At 40.9% G+C, this 13,711-nt stretch overlaps 1 protein-coding gene across 5 annotated transcripts in view; it reads left to right on the top strand.

Annotated features, from left to right (window-relative positions):
- LOC124525344 (procathepsin L-like) overlaps positions 1-13,711 on the top strand; it is a 56,255-nt gene that overhangs the window by 39,790 nt on the left and 2,754 nt on the right. For 2 of the 5 annotated variants that reach the window (XM_047097752.1, XM_047097729.1), the window contains exons 1-3: positions 12,775-12,900; positions 13,221-13,340; positions 13,443-13,577. The exons of 2 other annotated variants lie outside the window; for them this stretch is intronic. In XM_047097752.1, coding sequence (XP_046953708.1) covers positions 12,775-12,900; positions 13,221-13,340; positions 13,443-13,577 — 381 coding nt within the window. Of the gene's footprint in view, positions 1-12,774; positions 12,901-13,220; positions 13,341-13,442; positions 13,578-13,711 lie in introns of those variants that run through there. One more of the 5 variants, XM_047097724.1, reaches the window with a different exon arrangement.

Raw genomic sequence — 13,711 nt, 5'->3', positions numbered from 1 at the left:
AGTAACAAGTTAGGTTGAATTCATTGAATATCTAGATTATTTCCAAATAAGATAAAATAACAAACCATTAAGCATTGAACATAGGATTATATACTTTTGTCTTATTACTGAGAAATTAATGATAAACTTGGGTCTGTCAGCAAAACATGTTTTGTGCTTTATGAAAAGGTAGTACTATGAAGAAACATCTTTCTACATTAGAAAATGTATTATAAAATGTATTTGCCAATTTAAGGAATTTCAATGTAACAGTTCACAATTGCTTACTATTTAGTTTTCACCAGAAACTGAATTTTCTAAGAGTTAAGAATTCTAATAAATGTAATTAGGACTACTAAAAGTAACAAGGGAAACAGCAGTATGCAAAGAAATGAAGATGTGTTTTTGGTAAGAAAAAGCTTTAAGGAATAAAACCACATTTTTGTTGAGGGAAAAGAAAATAATTTTGCCCTAAAGTGAAGCTAATTATTTACAGAGGGAAAGCTAAGGACAAAATTTAAAGGTAAAAAAGAAAGTTGGGGTGCCTGGGTGGCTCAGTTGGTTAAGCGCCTGACTTCAGCTCTGGTCATGATCTCCCGGTTTGTGACTTCGAGTCCCACATCGAACTCTCTGTTGACAGCCTACAGCCTGCTTCAGATTCTGTCTTCCCCTCTCTCTGCCCCTCCTCTGCTCGTGCTGTATTTCTTTGTCTCCCAATAATTAATAAATGTTTACAAAAATTTTTAAAAAGTTGTAAAATTTTATGGAAAAAAAACCTTTGGAAAATGATTTTATGAGTGATCAGTAGTAGCTAAGATTAGAATAAATTTATTCAAAATGTGTTTTAACATCAAAAACCCTGAAGCAAAATTAGAATTTGTTTTTTCTCTCTGTTAAAAGAAAAAAAGTTTTCTTAGATTATGGGCTCAGGTTTTTATTAGAAATTGTGAACAAAGTTGCTGTTTTTACCTTTAATCAGCTTAGAAAAACAAAGATTCTCAAAAAAAATTTAAAAAAAAGTGGGGGGGCGCCTGGGTGGCTCAGTTGGTTGGGTGTCCGACTTCGGCTGAGGTCATGATCTCATGGTCTGTGAGTTCCAGCCCCGCGTGGGGCTCTGTGCTGACAGCTCAGAGCCTGGAGCCTGTTTCAGATTCTGTGTCTCCCTCTCTCTCTGACCCTCCCCCATTCATGCTCTGTCTCTCTCTGTCTCAAAAATAAATAAACATTAAAAAAAAAAAAAGAAAAACAAAGATTTTCTTTTGTCTTTAGCAAAACTTTGATTATTCAAGAAGACCGAGTCTTAATATTAAGAGCTAAATTTTGTTTACAACTATATAACTTTCTGCATTTGCCTTTAAAATCTTTTATTGGGGCGCCTGGGTGGCTCAGTCGGTTAAGCGGCCGACTTTGGCCCAGGTCATGATCTCGCAGTCCGTGAGTTTGAGCCCCGCGTCGGGCTCTGTGCTGACAGCTCGGAGCCTGGAGCCTGTTTTCAGATTCTGTGTCTCCCTCTCTCTGACCCTCCCCCGTTCATGCTTTGTCTCTCTCTGTCTCAAAAATAAATAAACGCTAAAAAAAAAAAAAATCTTTTATTGTTACGAGTTAAATAAATATTGTTTCATAATGATCTGTGATCCAATTTAATGAAATGTCAAACCTTTTGATATTTTTTGACATACTTCCTAAAGTCAAATTCTAAAAATAAAGTCTTTTGACCACGATTTAACTGAAATAGTCCAGAGGGCCTATAGAACATTCCAGAAGATTTGGGTGTCCTTATAAAAGAAGATATTACCCTAATTAGGCTTATTTGTTATGCTAAATTATATGAGAAACATTGTCAAATAAGTGATACTAACACTCAAATTACATTTGTGTAGATACAACTTATTAAAATGAGTGTTCTAGAAATTGTGTAAAACTCCTTGGAATCTGGTATGTCTTGGTATGTTTTTACCTAAAAGTGTTGTGTATTACACAAATAGCCAAATTTTCTTGTCAACTCCGTTGTAGTTATCTCTCATCAGATCTTTAGCCAGGGCCATTTTTAAGTCTCTTGTCATTTATAAACAGTTATACTTTTACTCAGATACTTTTACAAAAGCTTCCTGCAAATATTCTTCATCTTCAGAGAAATTCATGAAAAGAATTTTTGACAAATACAGGCTTCTGATAACCTTAAGATCATAAAACTGAACTGGGTAAGAATTTCCATAGCTAATGGAAAAACTGGATTCAAGCAGAACAAGAATTAATAACATGGGACTGAATGAATGGAGGAAAATTATAATTTTTATGATATTAATGCTTGAAACATTGCTGATTTTAAAAATGTCTTGTTTTTCCAAATTTAAGAAAACTTTTTCTTTTAGGCTGACAGCAGTTTGACAAAATATACTTTGTGAACAAATTAAAATGTTTCTTTTTCTCCCTCCAGGACTCAGAGAGTCAAAGTGAGTCTTCTTATATTTTCATGGCAATGTATTTACTTGCATAAGTTCAATAAGAATGTTTTCTCTTTGTAACAGGACACCATTGAAAACACTGGTTATATCACCAAGGCTTTGACTAAAATCCGTATTTGCGAGACATGCACCCACTCAGGTATAACCAGACTTCTTTAAATAAGTACGGTTGACTTTATGGAGCCTATAAAGCCCCTTGAAGATGTCAGCCCAGTACCTTGCTTACAGATTTCCCAGAAGCCTTATCAGGTCCAGAGGGTCTATGGAACATTCCAGAAGATTTTGGTGTCCTTATAAAAGAAGACATTACCCTAATTAGGCTTATTTGTCCTTGTTATTGACCTTATAGAAGGTCACTTCCTGGCAAGTGCAGGAATTGCAGGATATTTTGGGCACCTGGAGAAGAGAGGCATTTATCCAAATCTATAGGTATTGCAGGTGAACTCTGATAGAAAGTATTTGGCTTGGCTTCTGCTTCAAGAGGCTTTTAAAAGTCTAATCTAGAAATTCCTTATAAAAAGATTCCAACAAAGCAGATTTAAAGGAACCTAGAGGATCCATTGCTCTTTTGCCATACTTATATAAACGATCAGGCCAAGTTTACTGAAACTAGACTCACTTTGCAAACAAATTAGTCTCAATTTGGCTATCTTTGGTAAAAAAAAATGAGGGTGATTATAGAAAGAAAAATTAAGTTCCAATAACACACCTGGGTAAATATTAGATTCCAAACTAGAGTTGATCCTGATTTCTCTCTCTCTCGCTTTTTAAGTTTATTTGTTTATTTTGAGAGAGACAGAGAGAGAGCAAGCTGGGAAGGGGCAGAGAAAGAGGGCGAATCCTAAACAACTTCTGCACTGTTAGCACAGCGTCCAAGTGGGGCTGGAACTCAAGAAACCCTGAGATCATGCCCTGAGCCAAAATCAAGAGTCAGATACTTGGCTGACTGAGCCACCCAGGTGCCCCAATCCTGCTACCTCCAGTTTCTGGAAGCAGCTCTCAAACTACTTTTTGATTATTCTCCCTGTTTTCTAACTTGGAATCATTTGAAACCAAAGCTGCCCTTTTTCTTGAAGCCCAGAAAACTAATACAAATAACTAGATATAAACTTCAGAGAAATCACAACAGCTTATGTATAGACACACTCCATGCCTGTCGCTCTGTGGGCCAGACATTTGAACTGCTACCAAGTAAAATCTGTCAGACTGCCACTGCCTGTCCTCACCGTATCTGATGGTGTTTCCTCCCTGACATGTAGACTTTTTGACTGGCTGGGTCTAAGAACTCAGAAACTGGTTTATACTTTGATCCAGTAATTAACCACTGTTTTTCTTTTGTTTCTATAGCGATGCCTCTGATTTAGTACCTGATTGCTTAAACCATAGCCCTAACTTTGAAAATACCTGCCTCACTGCCTAAAATATTGAACTAAACTGACCTTCTATCATAACTGACTTAAGAGGCTGGGTCAATGAAAAGGAATGAGGGGCACCTGGGTGGCTCAGTCTGTTAAGCGTCCAACTTTGGCTCAGGGCATGATCTCACTGTCCATGGGTTCAAGACCTGCCTCAGGAGTCTGTGCTGACAGTTTGGAGCTCGTACCTGCTTCCAATTCTCTGTCTCCCTCTCTCTCTGCCTCTCCCCCTCTCAAAAATAAGTAAACGTTAAAAAAGATTTAAAGAAGGAATGACACCAGCTCAACTTTGCATGTGTAAAACTTCTAGGGAAGTTTCAGAGGGGGAACTGTAGGGGTCAAGGCAGGCTGCCCCAAGATGGGCCACTTTGGCATATTGATTATTTTAAATAAAGTTATTTAACAGACAGCCTATGCAAGGAAGGGCACTCACTTCCCCCTCTGTTCCCCTAAAGGCAGTAAATATATTGGTCATGTAAAAAGTGCCTTCCCTGTACCAAGAGGTAGACAGAGATGACCAGAGATGGGAAATTTAGAGCCAAGAAGGCTGTTATAAATAGCCCTGTTACTTTTTGCCAATTTACCACCAGCCCCAATTTTTTTCAGAATTCCCTACTAATTGAAGCTCCCAGAGTTAAGTTTTTTATTTTTTATCCTGTATTTTTATCCTGACAGATTTATTGTCTTTGTTTACATTACTGCATATGGGATTGGTTGGTAGGGTTAGAACTAGGCAAAAAGTCCATTTATGTCCATTCTCACAGGCAGCAGGTGCTTTATCTTTTAGCTGAGGTCAGCAACAATTCTGAGAATTTGAGTCAGAAGACAGTCAGTTTCCTTATGGCTCCTGTTCCATTTGAAAGCTAGTCTTCTAGCCTAGCTAAGAAGACTCCATTTTGAATCTTCTTTGACATTAACTACATTGCAGGTGTTCGTTAGTCACATGAGGTAGTAGCTACTGTCTTACACCACAGACTACAAAACATACCCATCATCACAGGAAGTTCTATTGGATGGTCCTGCTCTAAAAAATCTGTTTCTGTCTAAAAATTGGCAGCAGTAGGATTCTTAAATCACTGTATTCCCATAAACCAAAGAGGTCAAATGCATTTTTGGATAACAAACTCTTTAAGGACAGGGCCTGGGTTGCTGAGAATGACCTTATAGAACCCCTAAATGCCCTACCTTCTGCAAAGTCTTTAATGTTTTTTGATGATGGTGTTGGCTCCCCAAAGTAGACTCTCTGGCCCCAATTCAAGTATTAGGAATGACCAGGAAATCATTCTAGGGGACTGGAACTAAAGCATAGAGTTCAATGGAGTCCCAAGTGTTCATTCTGCCATATTGGGTACCCCCGGGTCAAGCATGATGAGAGCCTTTCCTTGTCCAGTGGAAAGAGCCACCAGGTTGTACTACACAGAGGGCATAGCCCATTGACTGATATTGCATCCTGGCTACAGGACATTTTTTTTTCAAAGGCTCATCCTCTGAGGTCTGCAGAAGAGGAAAGAGGAACATGGTGTGTTATTGTCTCTGGACAGAACCCTTTGCCAGAGGCGTAGGCTTCAGATTTACTTGAACCACTGAAGGAAGTGCAGTTCTCAGGATTTTGAGCTGAAGCTCATGCATCTGGAGGGAATGAGCTGCCATGTTAACAAATGGTTCTACCTGAGCCATTTTGCAAAGGCCATTCTTGGACTTCTCCCTGGTTTCTGAACACATTCGTCTGCATCCTGCCAAGAAACCACCTAAGATGCTAAAACCATAGCCTCTCTTCATAGTTGTAAGCCATGATCCTTAACTGTTATAACAACCAAGGTCATTAAGCTCTGATTTTGTGCCGTATCTCATTGTACTACTCACCAGCCCTCCAGGTAAATATCTTTATTATCTCCATTGTGTAGATGAAACACTCAGAGTCTGAATGTTTAGATAACTCACCCAACATCAAGAGGCCTCAGAGGTGGAGTCAAGCCCAGGCAGCCTGGCCCAGGGCTCTTCCCTGTTCCACATGCTGTACCTTGAACACCTTAGTCCTTGCCTGCCCCTCACCTCCATCTTCATACCCCCCCACACTGAGCCCATGTCTACAGTTTGGAACGTTTTCTTCAGAAAGCCTCTCCCTTCGCCATGGCAGCAGTGCAGGTATGAGTGAGAATTCAGAGAGACAGGACAGGTGGGGATGCTGAGGAAGGAGCAGCGAACATTGTCAATGGAGGGACAGAGCTGCAACTGACACTCTATTTCAAAACTCACTTTCCCCAATACCTCTTGAAGGTTCCTTTCCCTCCCTACCTCCTTGTGCTCTAAAAGGCAAGTAAATCAAAACTTATGAGTCTGGAAAAATGAGTAGCAAACTTCTGGCCTTGGCTGTCAGGAGCTGAGTTGGGGTCGGGGTGGAGAGGAGTTCTTTCCCCACCTTCATCTGGGCTTCTGACTACACAGCAAAGCCTTCAGGGATGGGGGAGAATTCTGGACAAACATTCTGGAAGGCTCTGTACCCTTATATGGCAGATGTGAGGGAGCTTTGAAGGAGAGGTGAACGAGCAAACTTCAGTCAAGTTTTCAAATCAGAAAATGAAAATGGATTCAGCTTCACAGACCAGAGCCCATGGCTATGACATCTGTGACAAGTTGAGGCTCCAAGCTCACGCTTCTTAGCCCACCATACCCAAGGAGTGTAGTGCTCCATGTGCAAGGGTTAAATACAAACTGCTGGCCTCACTGCTTCTGAGTCATTCAAGTTCCTGTGTCTTGTTTGCTAGCACAGCTACCTCAGCTGTTTAATTAGATGCTCTGTTCTGATTTCCTGCTGAGCAGAAAATTCCAGAGAATTACAAAATGATGGAGGTGAACAAAATACCTTTAAAATTTTGAGGACACACTGGTGATTATGTAAATAGGAAACAGAACAATGCCCTTCTCAATAATGTCATGGAATAAGGGGCCAGTCTACTCTCTGCTAGCAATACCCTAAAAAGTTCATTGTAAAACCTAATCTTACCTTTCTTTAAGTGGCATGTTCCCTTTAATAATCTGTTATTTTCACAATGTTGCATTCTTTCTAATAGGTTTTTTTTTGGTGCAACTAATTACATTTTTATCTGACTTGGATGTATTCAAAAAATTGGCTTTATTTTCAGATTTCTGAAGAACCAGGCCCAGAGCAGATTCTTAAAGTGGACCAGCAGCATCAGTATTCCCAGGAATCTTGTCAGGGGCACAAATACTTGTCCCCCCCCCCCCGCCCCCATCTGGCCAGGCCTACAGAATTAGAAACTCTGGGCCTCCAGAGTCAGGATTCCAGGTGATTCTAAGACATGCTACTGTGGGAACCACAGCTCTAAAGCATGAGCTTGAAAGACTCTTTAGAAAAGTGGAAGGTGTTTTTTAAAAAAATTTTTTAACGTTTATTTATTATTGAGAAACAGAGAGAGACAGAGCGTGAGCAGGGGAGGGGAAGAGAGAGAGGGAGACACAGAATCCAAAGTAGGCTCCAGGCTCTGGTCTGTCAGAACAGAGCCCGATACGGGGCTCGAACTCACGAACCGTGAGATCATTACCTGAGCTGAAGTCAGATGCCTAACCGACTGAGCCACCCAGGTGCCCCAGAAAACTGGAAGGTTTTTAATTAAAATCTTTAGTCTTCACCATTAATGCTTCTGAAACAGCTCCATTCAACCATCAGAAAGACCACATTTTCTGTGTATGAAACCAGGGTTCCTTCCCACTGATTTCTCCTTGACCGGAGTTCTGTCCTTCCTCTGAGCTATGATCCTGCAGTCTCTGCATAGGGTGGCACCTGCTCCATGGCCCTGTGGCCTCTGGCCCATGGCTGGAGGAGAAGCAATCCTTCCCCCTGGCTTCACTGGCTTTTGATAACAGGTAGAACTCTCTGGTCTTAAGAAATAACCAAAATTACTTTATAAATCCCAAAACTTTCCTCCAGCCACTGCCCTATCTCTGTCTTCATGTAGATCCTGGAGTCTAGGATGCCTGTCTACAGTGACTGTCTTTCATCTCCTGCTACCACCTCAGGCTGCCAGATATGACTCCATCCACTCTATCAGGAGCACACTGTCCAGTTCTTCTGACCCTATCCCTGGGCAGTGTTGGGTCCCTTGGATACTGTCTCCTTCTTGGCATGGGTCTCCCCTGAGCATATGTCCACTTCTTTTCTGACCTGTGATATTGTGATTTATAAGAAATATGTATTTGCTCATTCAATGACCAAAATATATTTCTAATATTTGTTTGGTCCTTGTCCACAATTTCTGGCTTACAACCCCCTAAAACATAGGATTTCTGGCTTACAACCCCCTAAAACATAGGATTTCCTATGTGTTGAGAGTGATCAATGTGTCTTTTGTTATGTTAATAAGGTGACTTTTGGAAGGAGCCTAAGGATGGAGGCTAGTTGCCAATAGAGTCAGCCATCTGTTTAGAGGGTTGGAACTTTCAGCCTCGCCCTCTGACCAGAAGGGGAGAGGTGAAGGGCTGGATGTTGAATCACTTGCCAATGGCCAATGATTTAGTCAATTGTATTTATGTAATGAAACCTCCTTAAAGCCCCTAAAAGAGTTTTCCAGGTTGATTAGCATGTGGAGATTTGGGGAAAGCTGGCAGGACTAGAGAGGACAGGGGAGCTGTGTGCCCTTTCCCATAGCTTGCCCTGTGCAACCCTTCCATATGCCTATTTCAGAGTTATATTCTTTATTAAAAAACTGTGGTCTAGTCAGTAACTAAAACTGGAAGCTGCCCTAGCAAATTAATTGAACCCAAAGAGGGCATCTTGGGAATCTTTGACTCATAGTCAGTGGGTCAGAAACCCAGACAAGAGTCAGGGCTTGTGACTGGCATCTGAAGTGGGCAGGAAGGGCAGTCTTGTAGAACTGAGCACTAAACTGGGGGGTCTAATGCTATCTCTGCATAGGGTGTCTTTAATTGAGTTGAATTTTTGGATACCCCACTGGGGTCTGAGAATGGATTGGTGCTGTGTAAGACATTGAAATTGTGTCCAGGAGCCTTTCATGGCCTTCTTTCTAAGTGTCTACATGTGCCTTCTCATTTGCTTTTACAAACTCCTGTCTTTCCTATCTCAATGGCAGTGCAGGATGCTATGGGGATGCAAACAATGGGAGTTAACTCAGTCTCAGGGCCAAGAGGAAAGGTCATTTAAACACCAGCAAACTATCTAGTCAAGTTGATGCTTGAGATGTGGGTTCCTTACCATGATGCTGAACACTGAAGGTACCCTGAGAGGCCATCTAGCACTCTCTGGGTGACCTTCCATCCAATCTAAGCTGGACTCCCGCCCCCCCCCCCCCCGCTAACCACAAGGCTTCATTCACATACAGAGGCTCCTGACCAGACCTGAGAGTCAGCTTGCCTCATCACTGAACCAACAAGGAATAAACACCTAGAGCTCATACTTTCAAATCAAACCCCAAAATATCTAAATCAAAGATGCACCAGGACAACATCAGGCTTAACCCAGGGATTCAAAGTGACTCAACATCAGACAGTCCACTGAAGTCTTGCATTAGAGTAAGGCAACAGTGGTGGGGATGTAGGGGCTAGAATGTGCCATCAGAGGATGCCATGCTCTCCTTTCTTACTGCAGCCTTGGGCAGGATGGCTAGTACAACCCAATGCAGAGTTCAGGGTGAGTATAATTCAGGACCCAGGATTGTTCCTCAGCTAACTGTGGCTTGGTAGCAGTAATAGAAGCAGCAGAATTTTAATATGTACTTGGCATTTTCAGTCTTCCAAAAGGAAACATCAATTTTCTTTTTCTAGAAACATTCTGATTTTAACCAATGGGCTATTAATGCTTTATTAGAGATGTTATCTGAAATGTGCACCTCAAAGATTCCAACTGAAATCTTCAAAATTTCTTAGGAATACCTTGATTTAGTGAGTGTACAGCACTTGGTCTAAAGACTGCACAGCCATGAGGAGAAGGTTTTGCTGGAAACAGAAGTGAGAGACCGAAGGTTTTGCTTCGGTCATGGTGTGTGTTGCTTTGATGAATGTGGTGAACACTCAGGGGAAGACCCATACACCATCCATATGCCTCTTTCCTCAAGCTGAGACCCTGGGTCCCTTCAAGTGAAATCCCAAAACAGGGAGCTGGGAAGAGCTTGGGACTCCCCCACTCCATTCTCAGAGGCCACATATCAAAGATTTGAGGACATTGGTGGAATGGTGCCTGAGTGACCGTCCTTCCATAGGCAGGGGATGGAAGAACTTTTGGGATCTCTAGCCTGTGATCAGAGAACCCCTTTCTTCTTGGTTTCTCATTTCTTCCTGATCAGCTTCCCAGGGTAAATGCTTGGGTCTGTCTGAGGGGGAGTCCAGGAGTTCTTTCCATTTTCTAGCATCCCCCAAAGCACAGGGAAGGTGGGACCATTCACTGGTTTTCATTGTACTTTGGGCACATGGACTTCAGCAAGCTCATAGGTACAAAGAACAGACCGGTGGTTGCTAGAAGTGAGGAGTGGGGTGTGGGAGAAATGGGTGAAGGGTATTAAAAGGAAAAAAGAAAAAAAATAATGCTGTCACCTGTTGAATTATTTTGTCCAAATCAACTTTAGTTCAAATTGGTATAGTTTTGGGAGTGGAAAAAGACATGAAAATAATTCCAATAATATAAATTTTGAAATATTCACTAACACTAGTTTCAATTATTATGGTATACATAGAAAATATAATATTTCATACAAAATACTTATAAAAATAAAATTATTTTATATATTTTAATATATGTGTGTGTGTGTATATATATATATATATATGCTTTAAAGGAAAATGAAACACTTATAATGGTTACCCAAGCATTAAAAATAATATAAACACAGCAATTATTTCTGTTATATATTCACATAATTTCGCATTTCCTTAGCTATCTTATCTCATAGCTTATCACTGCTATTATTTCTAAGGAATATGTTTTTTCTCAATATTGACTTTGTTTTAATTTTTCATCAGACTGCCTAGAATATTTCTCAAAATTTACATTTTGTAGTCAATAAATTTGAAATTCTTGGTACTCCCAATTGACATTCTATGAAGAACACAATATTGGAGAAAATATATGGGAAAATATTCTGTCTACGAGTGCTGAGGGATGTGTGCTCAGAGCAAATTCTGCTAAATGCAGGATGGTCTGCATTTTATTTTTTCATATGTAAATGTGGAAATATTTGAGCTCAAAACAGATGTAGGTATACATCATCATGATTCCTGGGAAGAGGTGAAAATACCAACATGAGCAGGAGTTTGGAAGAAGAGGATTCCAACACTCATGGATGACTTTGAGGGGCTCAAGTCTCCAGTGGGAGGAAGACACTGCAGGCGGAGTGGAATGAGCAAGGGAACTAGGATTAGAAGTGGAGCCTGGAAATGGGACTCAAAGGCTTCAATCTCATGGTAGAACTTGAACGGATGAGGAGTTGCTTCTTATAGATGAACAAAGAACATGGTTTCTTGAGATGGAAAAGCATCTTGACCTCCTGGTGAAGATGCTGTAAAGATTGTTGAAATGGCAACACAAGATTTAGGATATTACATATCTTGAGTTGATAAAGCAGAGATAGGGTTTGAGAGGACTGACTCTAAAATTGAAAGAAGTTTTACAGTGGGTAAAGTGCTAACAAACAGCATTGCGTGTGGCAGAGGAGTCATTCATGAGAAAAGAGTCAATTGCAGCAAACTTCATTGTCATCTTATTTTAAGAAACTGCCTCTGCCACCCCAACCTTTAGCATCCACCACCCTGACCAGTCAGCAGCCATCAACATTGAAACAAGACCCTCCACCAGCAGAAAGGTCACACTTGCTGAAAGCTCAGATGATGGGTAGCACTTTGTAGCAATGAAGTATTTTTTAATTAACATCTGTACATTTTTTTAAAGATCATAAATACTATTGCACATTTAATAGACTATATAGTGTAGTGTCAACATGACTTTTATATGCACTGGGAAACCAAAAAGTTCATTTGACTCACTTCATTGTGATATTGCCTTATTGCAGTGGTCTGGAACTGAAATGGCAGTATCTCTGTGGATGCCTGTGCTGCTGTCTTTTGCCTCCATTCAGAATGGCCACCTTCAACATACTTTTACAGTTAAAACTCGTCAGTGAGCTGACTTTGGCTTTATTCTTTTGAATGGGTGACAAAATTTCTCTTGTCTCTCTTCTTTATCTATAAAATGAAAATACACTTATCTGACCTGAGTTGTGAGAAAAACGTCTAAAAAATATAGTTATCACAGTGTTAGACCCACAGTTGATAGCATCTGATCACTAACTGTATTCCAATGTGCCTTTATGACACATGTCCTCCCCATCTTATAATGACATCAATTAACTGGAGGTGGACATCTTTTTCCTTGCTGAATATGTGTATACTTGTTTTTGTCAGCTGGACCACTGTGAGCTCATTGTTTTAGTCAAACCAATTAAGGATGATTTGAGGGGGGACATGAGTCCACATGATTGTCTAGAAGTTTTTGTTCTGCTAAAAACAAGATATAATCATCAAGAAAACTTCAGAATAGAAGCGATCAGCTTGGAAAACAAAAGCAAAACAAACAAGATCACAGTGTGCCCAGCTGGTGTGGGCAGGGCCAGTGAGGCCAAACCCCAGGGCTTTAGATGGGTGGCCTTAAAGCCACTGCCCAACATCAGAGATCCCTGGGACTACACCTTCTGACGGCATCTGCACAGCTACATGATCAGGTGAGCAACCTGGTGGGGCTGGTATAATCTTTGGGTAAGTACTTGGGAGAATAAATTCAATGATTTTACTCCATCATAGTGATTTTAACATCTAGAAGAAAGGAGGATGGATTTTTAGACAGATAAGTCTAATCAGATACTTATTTCTTTTTCCTTCCTAGGTTTTGAAACATGTATCCTTTTGTCTTCCTGATCGCCCTTTGCTTGGGAATAGCCTCAGCTACTATAGAGCTTGATCAAAGTTTAGATGCACAATGGATTCACTGGAAGGCAACACATGGGAAGCAATATGGAATGGTTGGTAACATCCAAACTATCCAGGGGACCCAAAGAGAATGTCCGTGCTGGTGGTAGTTCGTAGCACAGAGTAGCATCTTGAGGCTGCTCTTCCTAAGGCAGTAAGCAGGGCACCGTGACTGTGTGCAGTGTGGGCATATGTCTTGCTGTGTGGTTGCTGGAGAACAGCTCCCAGAAGCATCAAGCCATCCCTGGCTGTGATTTCTCCTCCCCTCTGTGAGCACATCCACAGGTCAGGTGGTCAGGTGGTCAGGTGGTCAGGTGCAGGTCAGTAGGTTTTAAATAGAAATAAAGATGATAAGTCATATGTTTGCCTCTAGAATGAGGGCTGGAGGAAAGCAGTGTGGGAGAAGAATATGAAAATGATTGAACAGCACAATCGAGAACAAAGCCAAGGGAAACACAGCTTCACGATGGCAATGAATGGCTTTGGTGACATGGTGAGTGTGGCACGGATTGCTGAATGTTTTGTTCTCTCTCTCCTCAGTACTTTGCCAAAAAAATCTTATGCTTGTCAACATTCTACTTTCTTTTCCTTGAAGACCAATGAAGAATTCAGACACATGATGAATGGCCTTAAAATCGAGAAGGATGAGAAAGGGAAAATGTTTAAAATACCTTTCTTTGCTGATATCTATGTACCTGTGGACAGGAGACAGACACCTGCTATAAGTCCTGTGAGTATCAAGGATGACTAATCATCAGGTCTCTCTCCAAGATGAAAGCCAAAAAGAAAGTGTCCCCCTTGCTATGGTTTCCTGCTGTGGAAACCATATACCATGTTTGCTATATTTTAAAAGAGTTTTCAGAT

The sequence above is a fragment of the Lynx rufus genome, unplaced genomic scaffold (assembly GCF_022079265.1).
Source record: "Lynx rufus isolate CCGP_SWC_20201006 ecotype Redwood Valley unplaced genomic scaffold, mLynRuf1.p SCAF_10, whole genome shotgun sequence".
Classification (NCBI taxonomy): Eukaryota; Metazoa; Chordata; class Mammalia; order Carnivora; family Felidae; genus Lynx; species Lynx rufus.
This window is presented reverse-complemented; position numbering and strand designations above follow the sequence as displayed.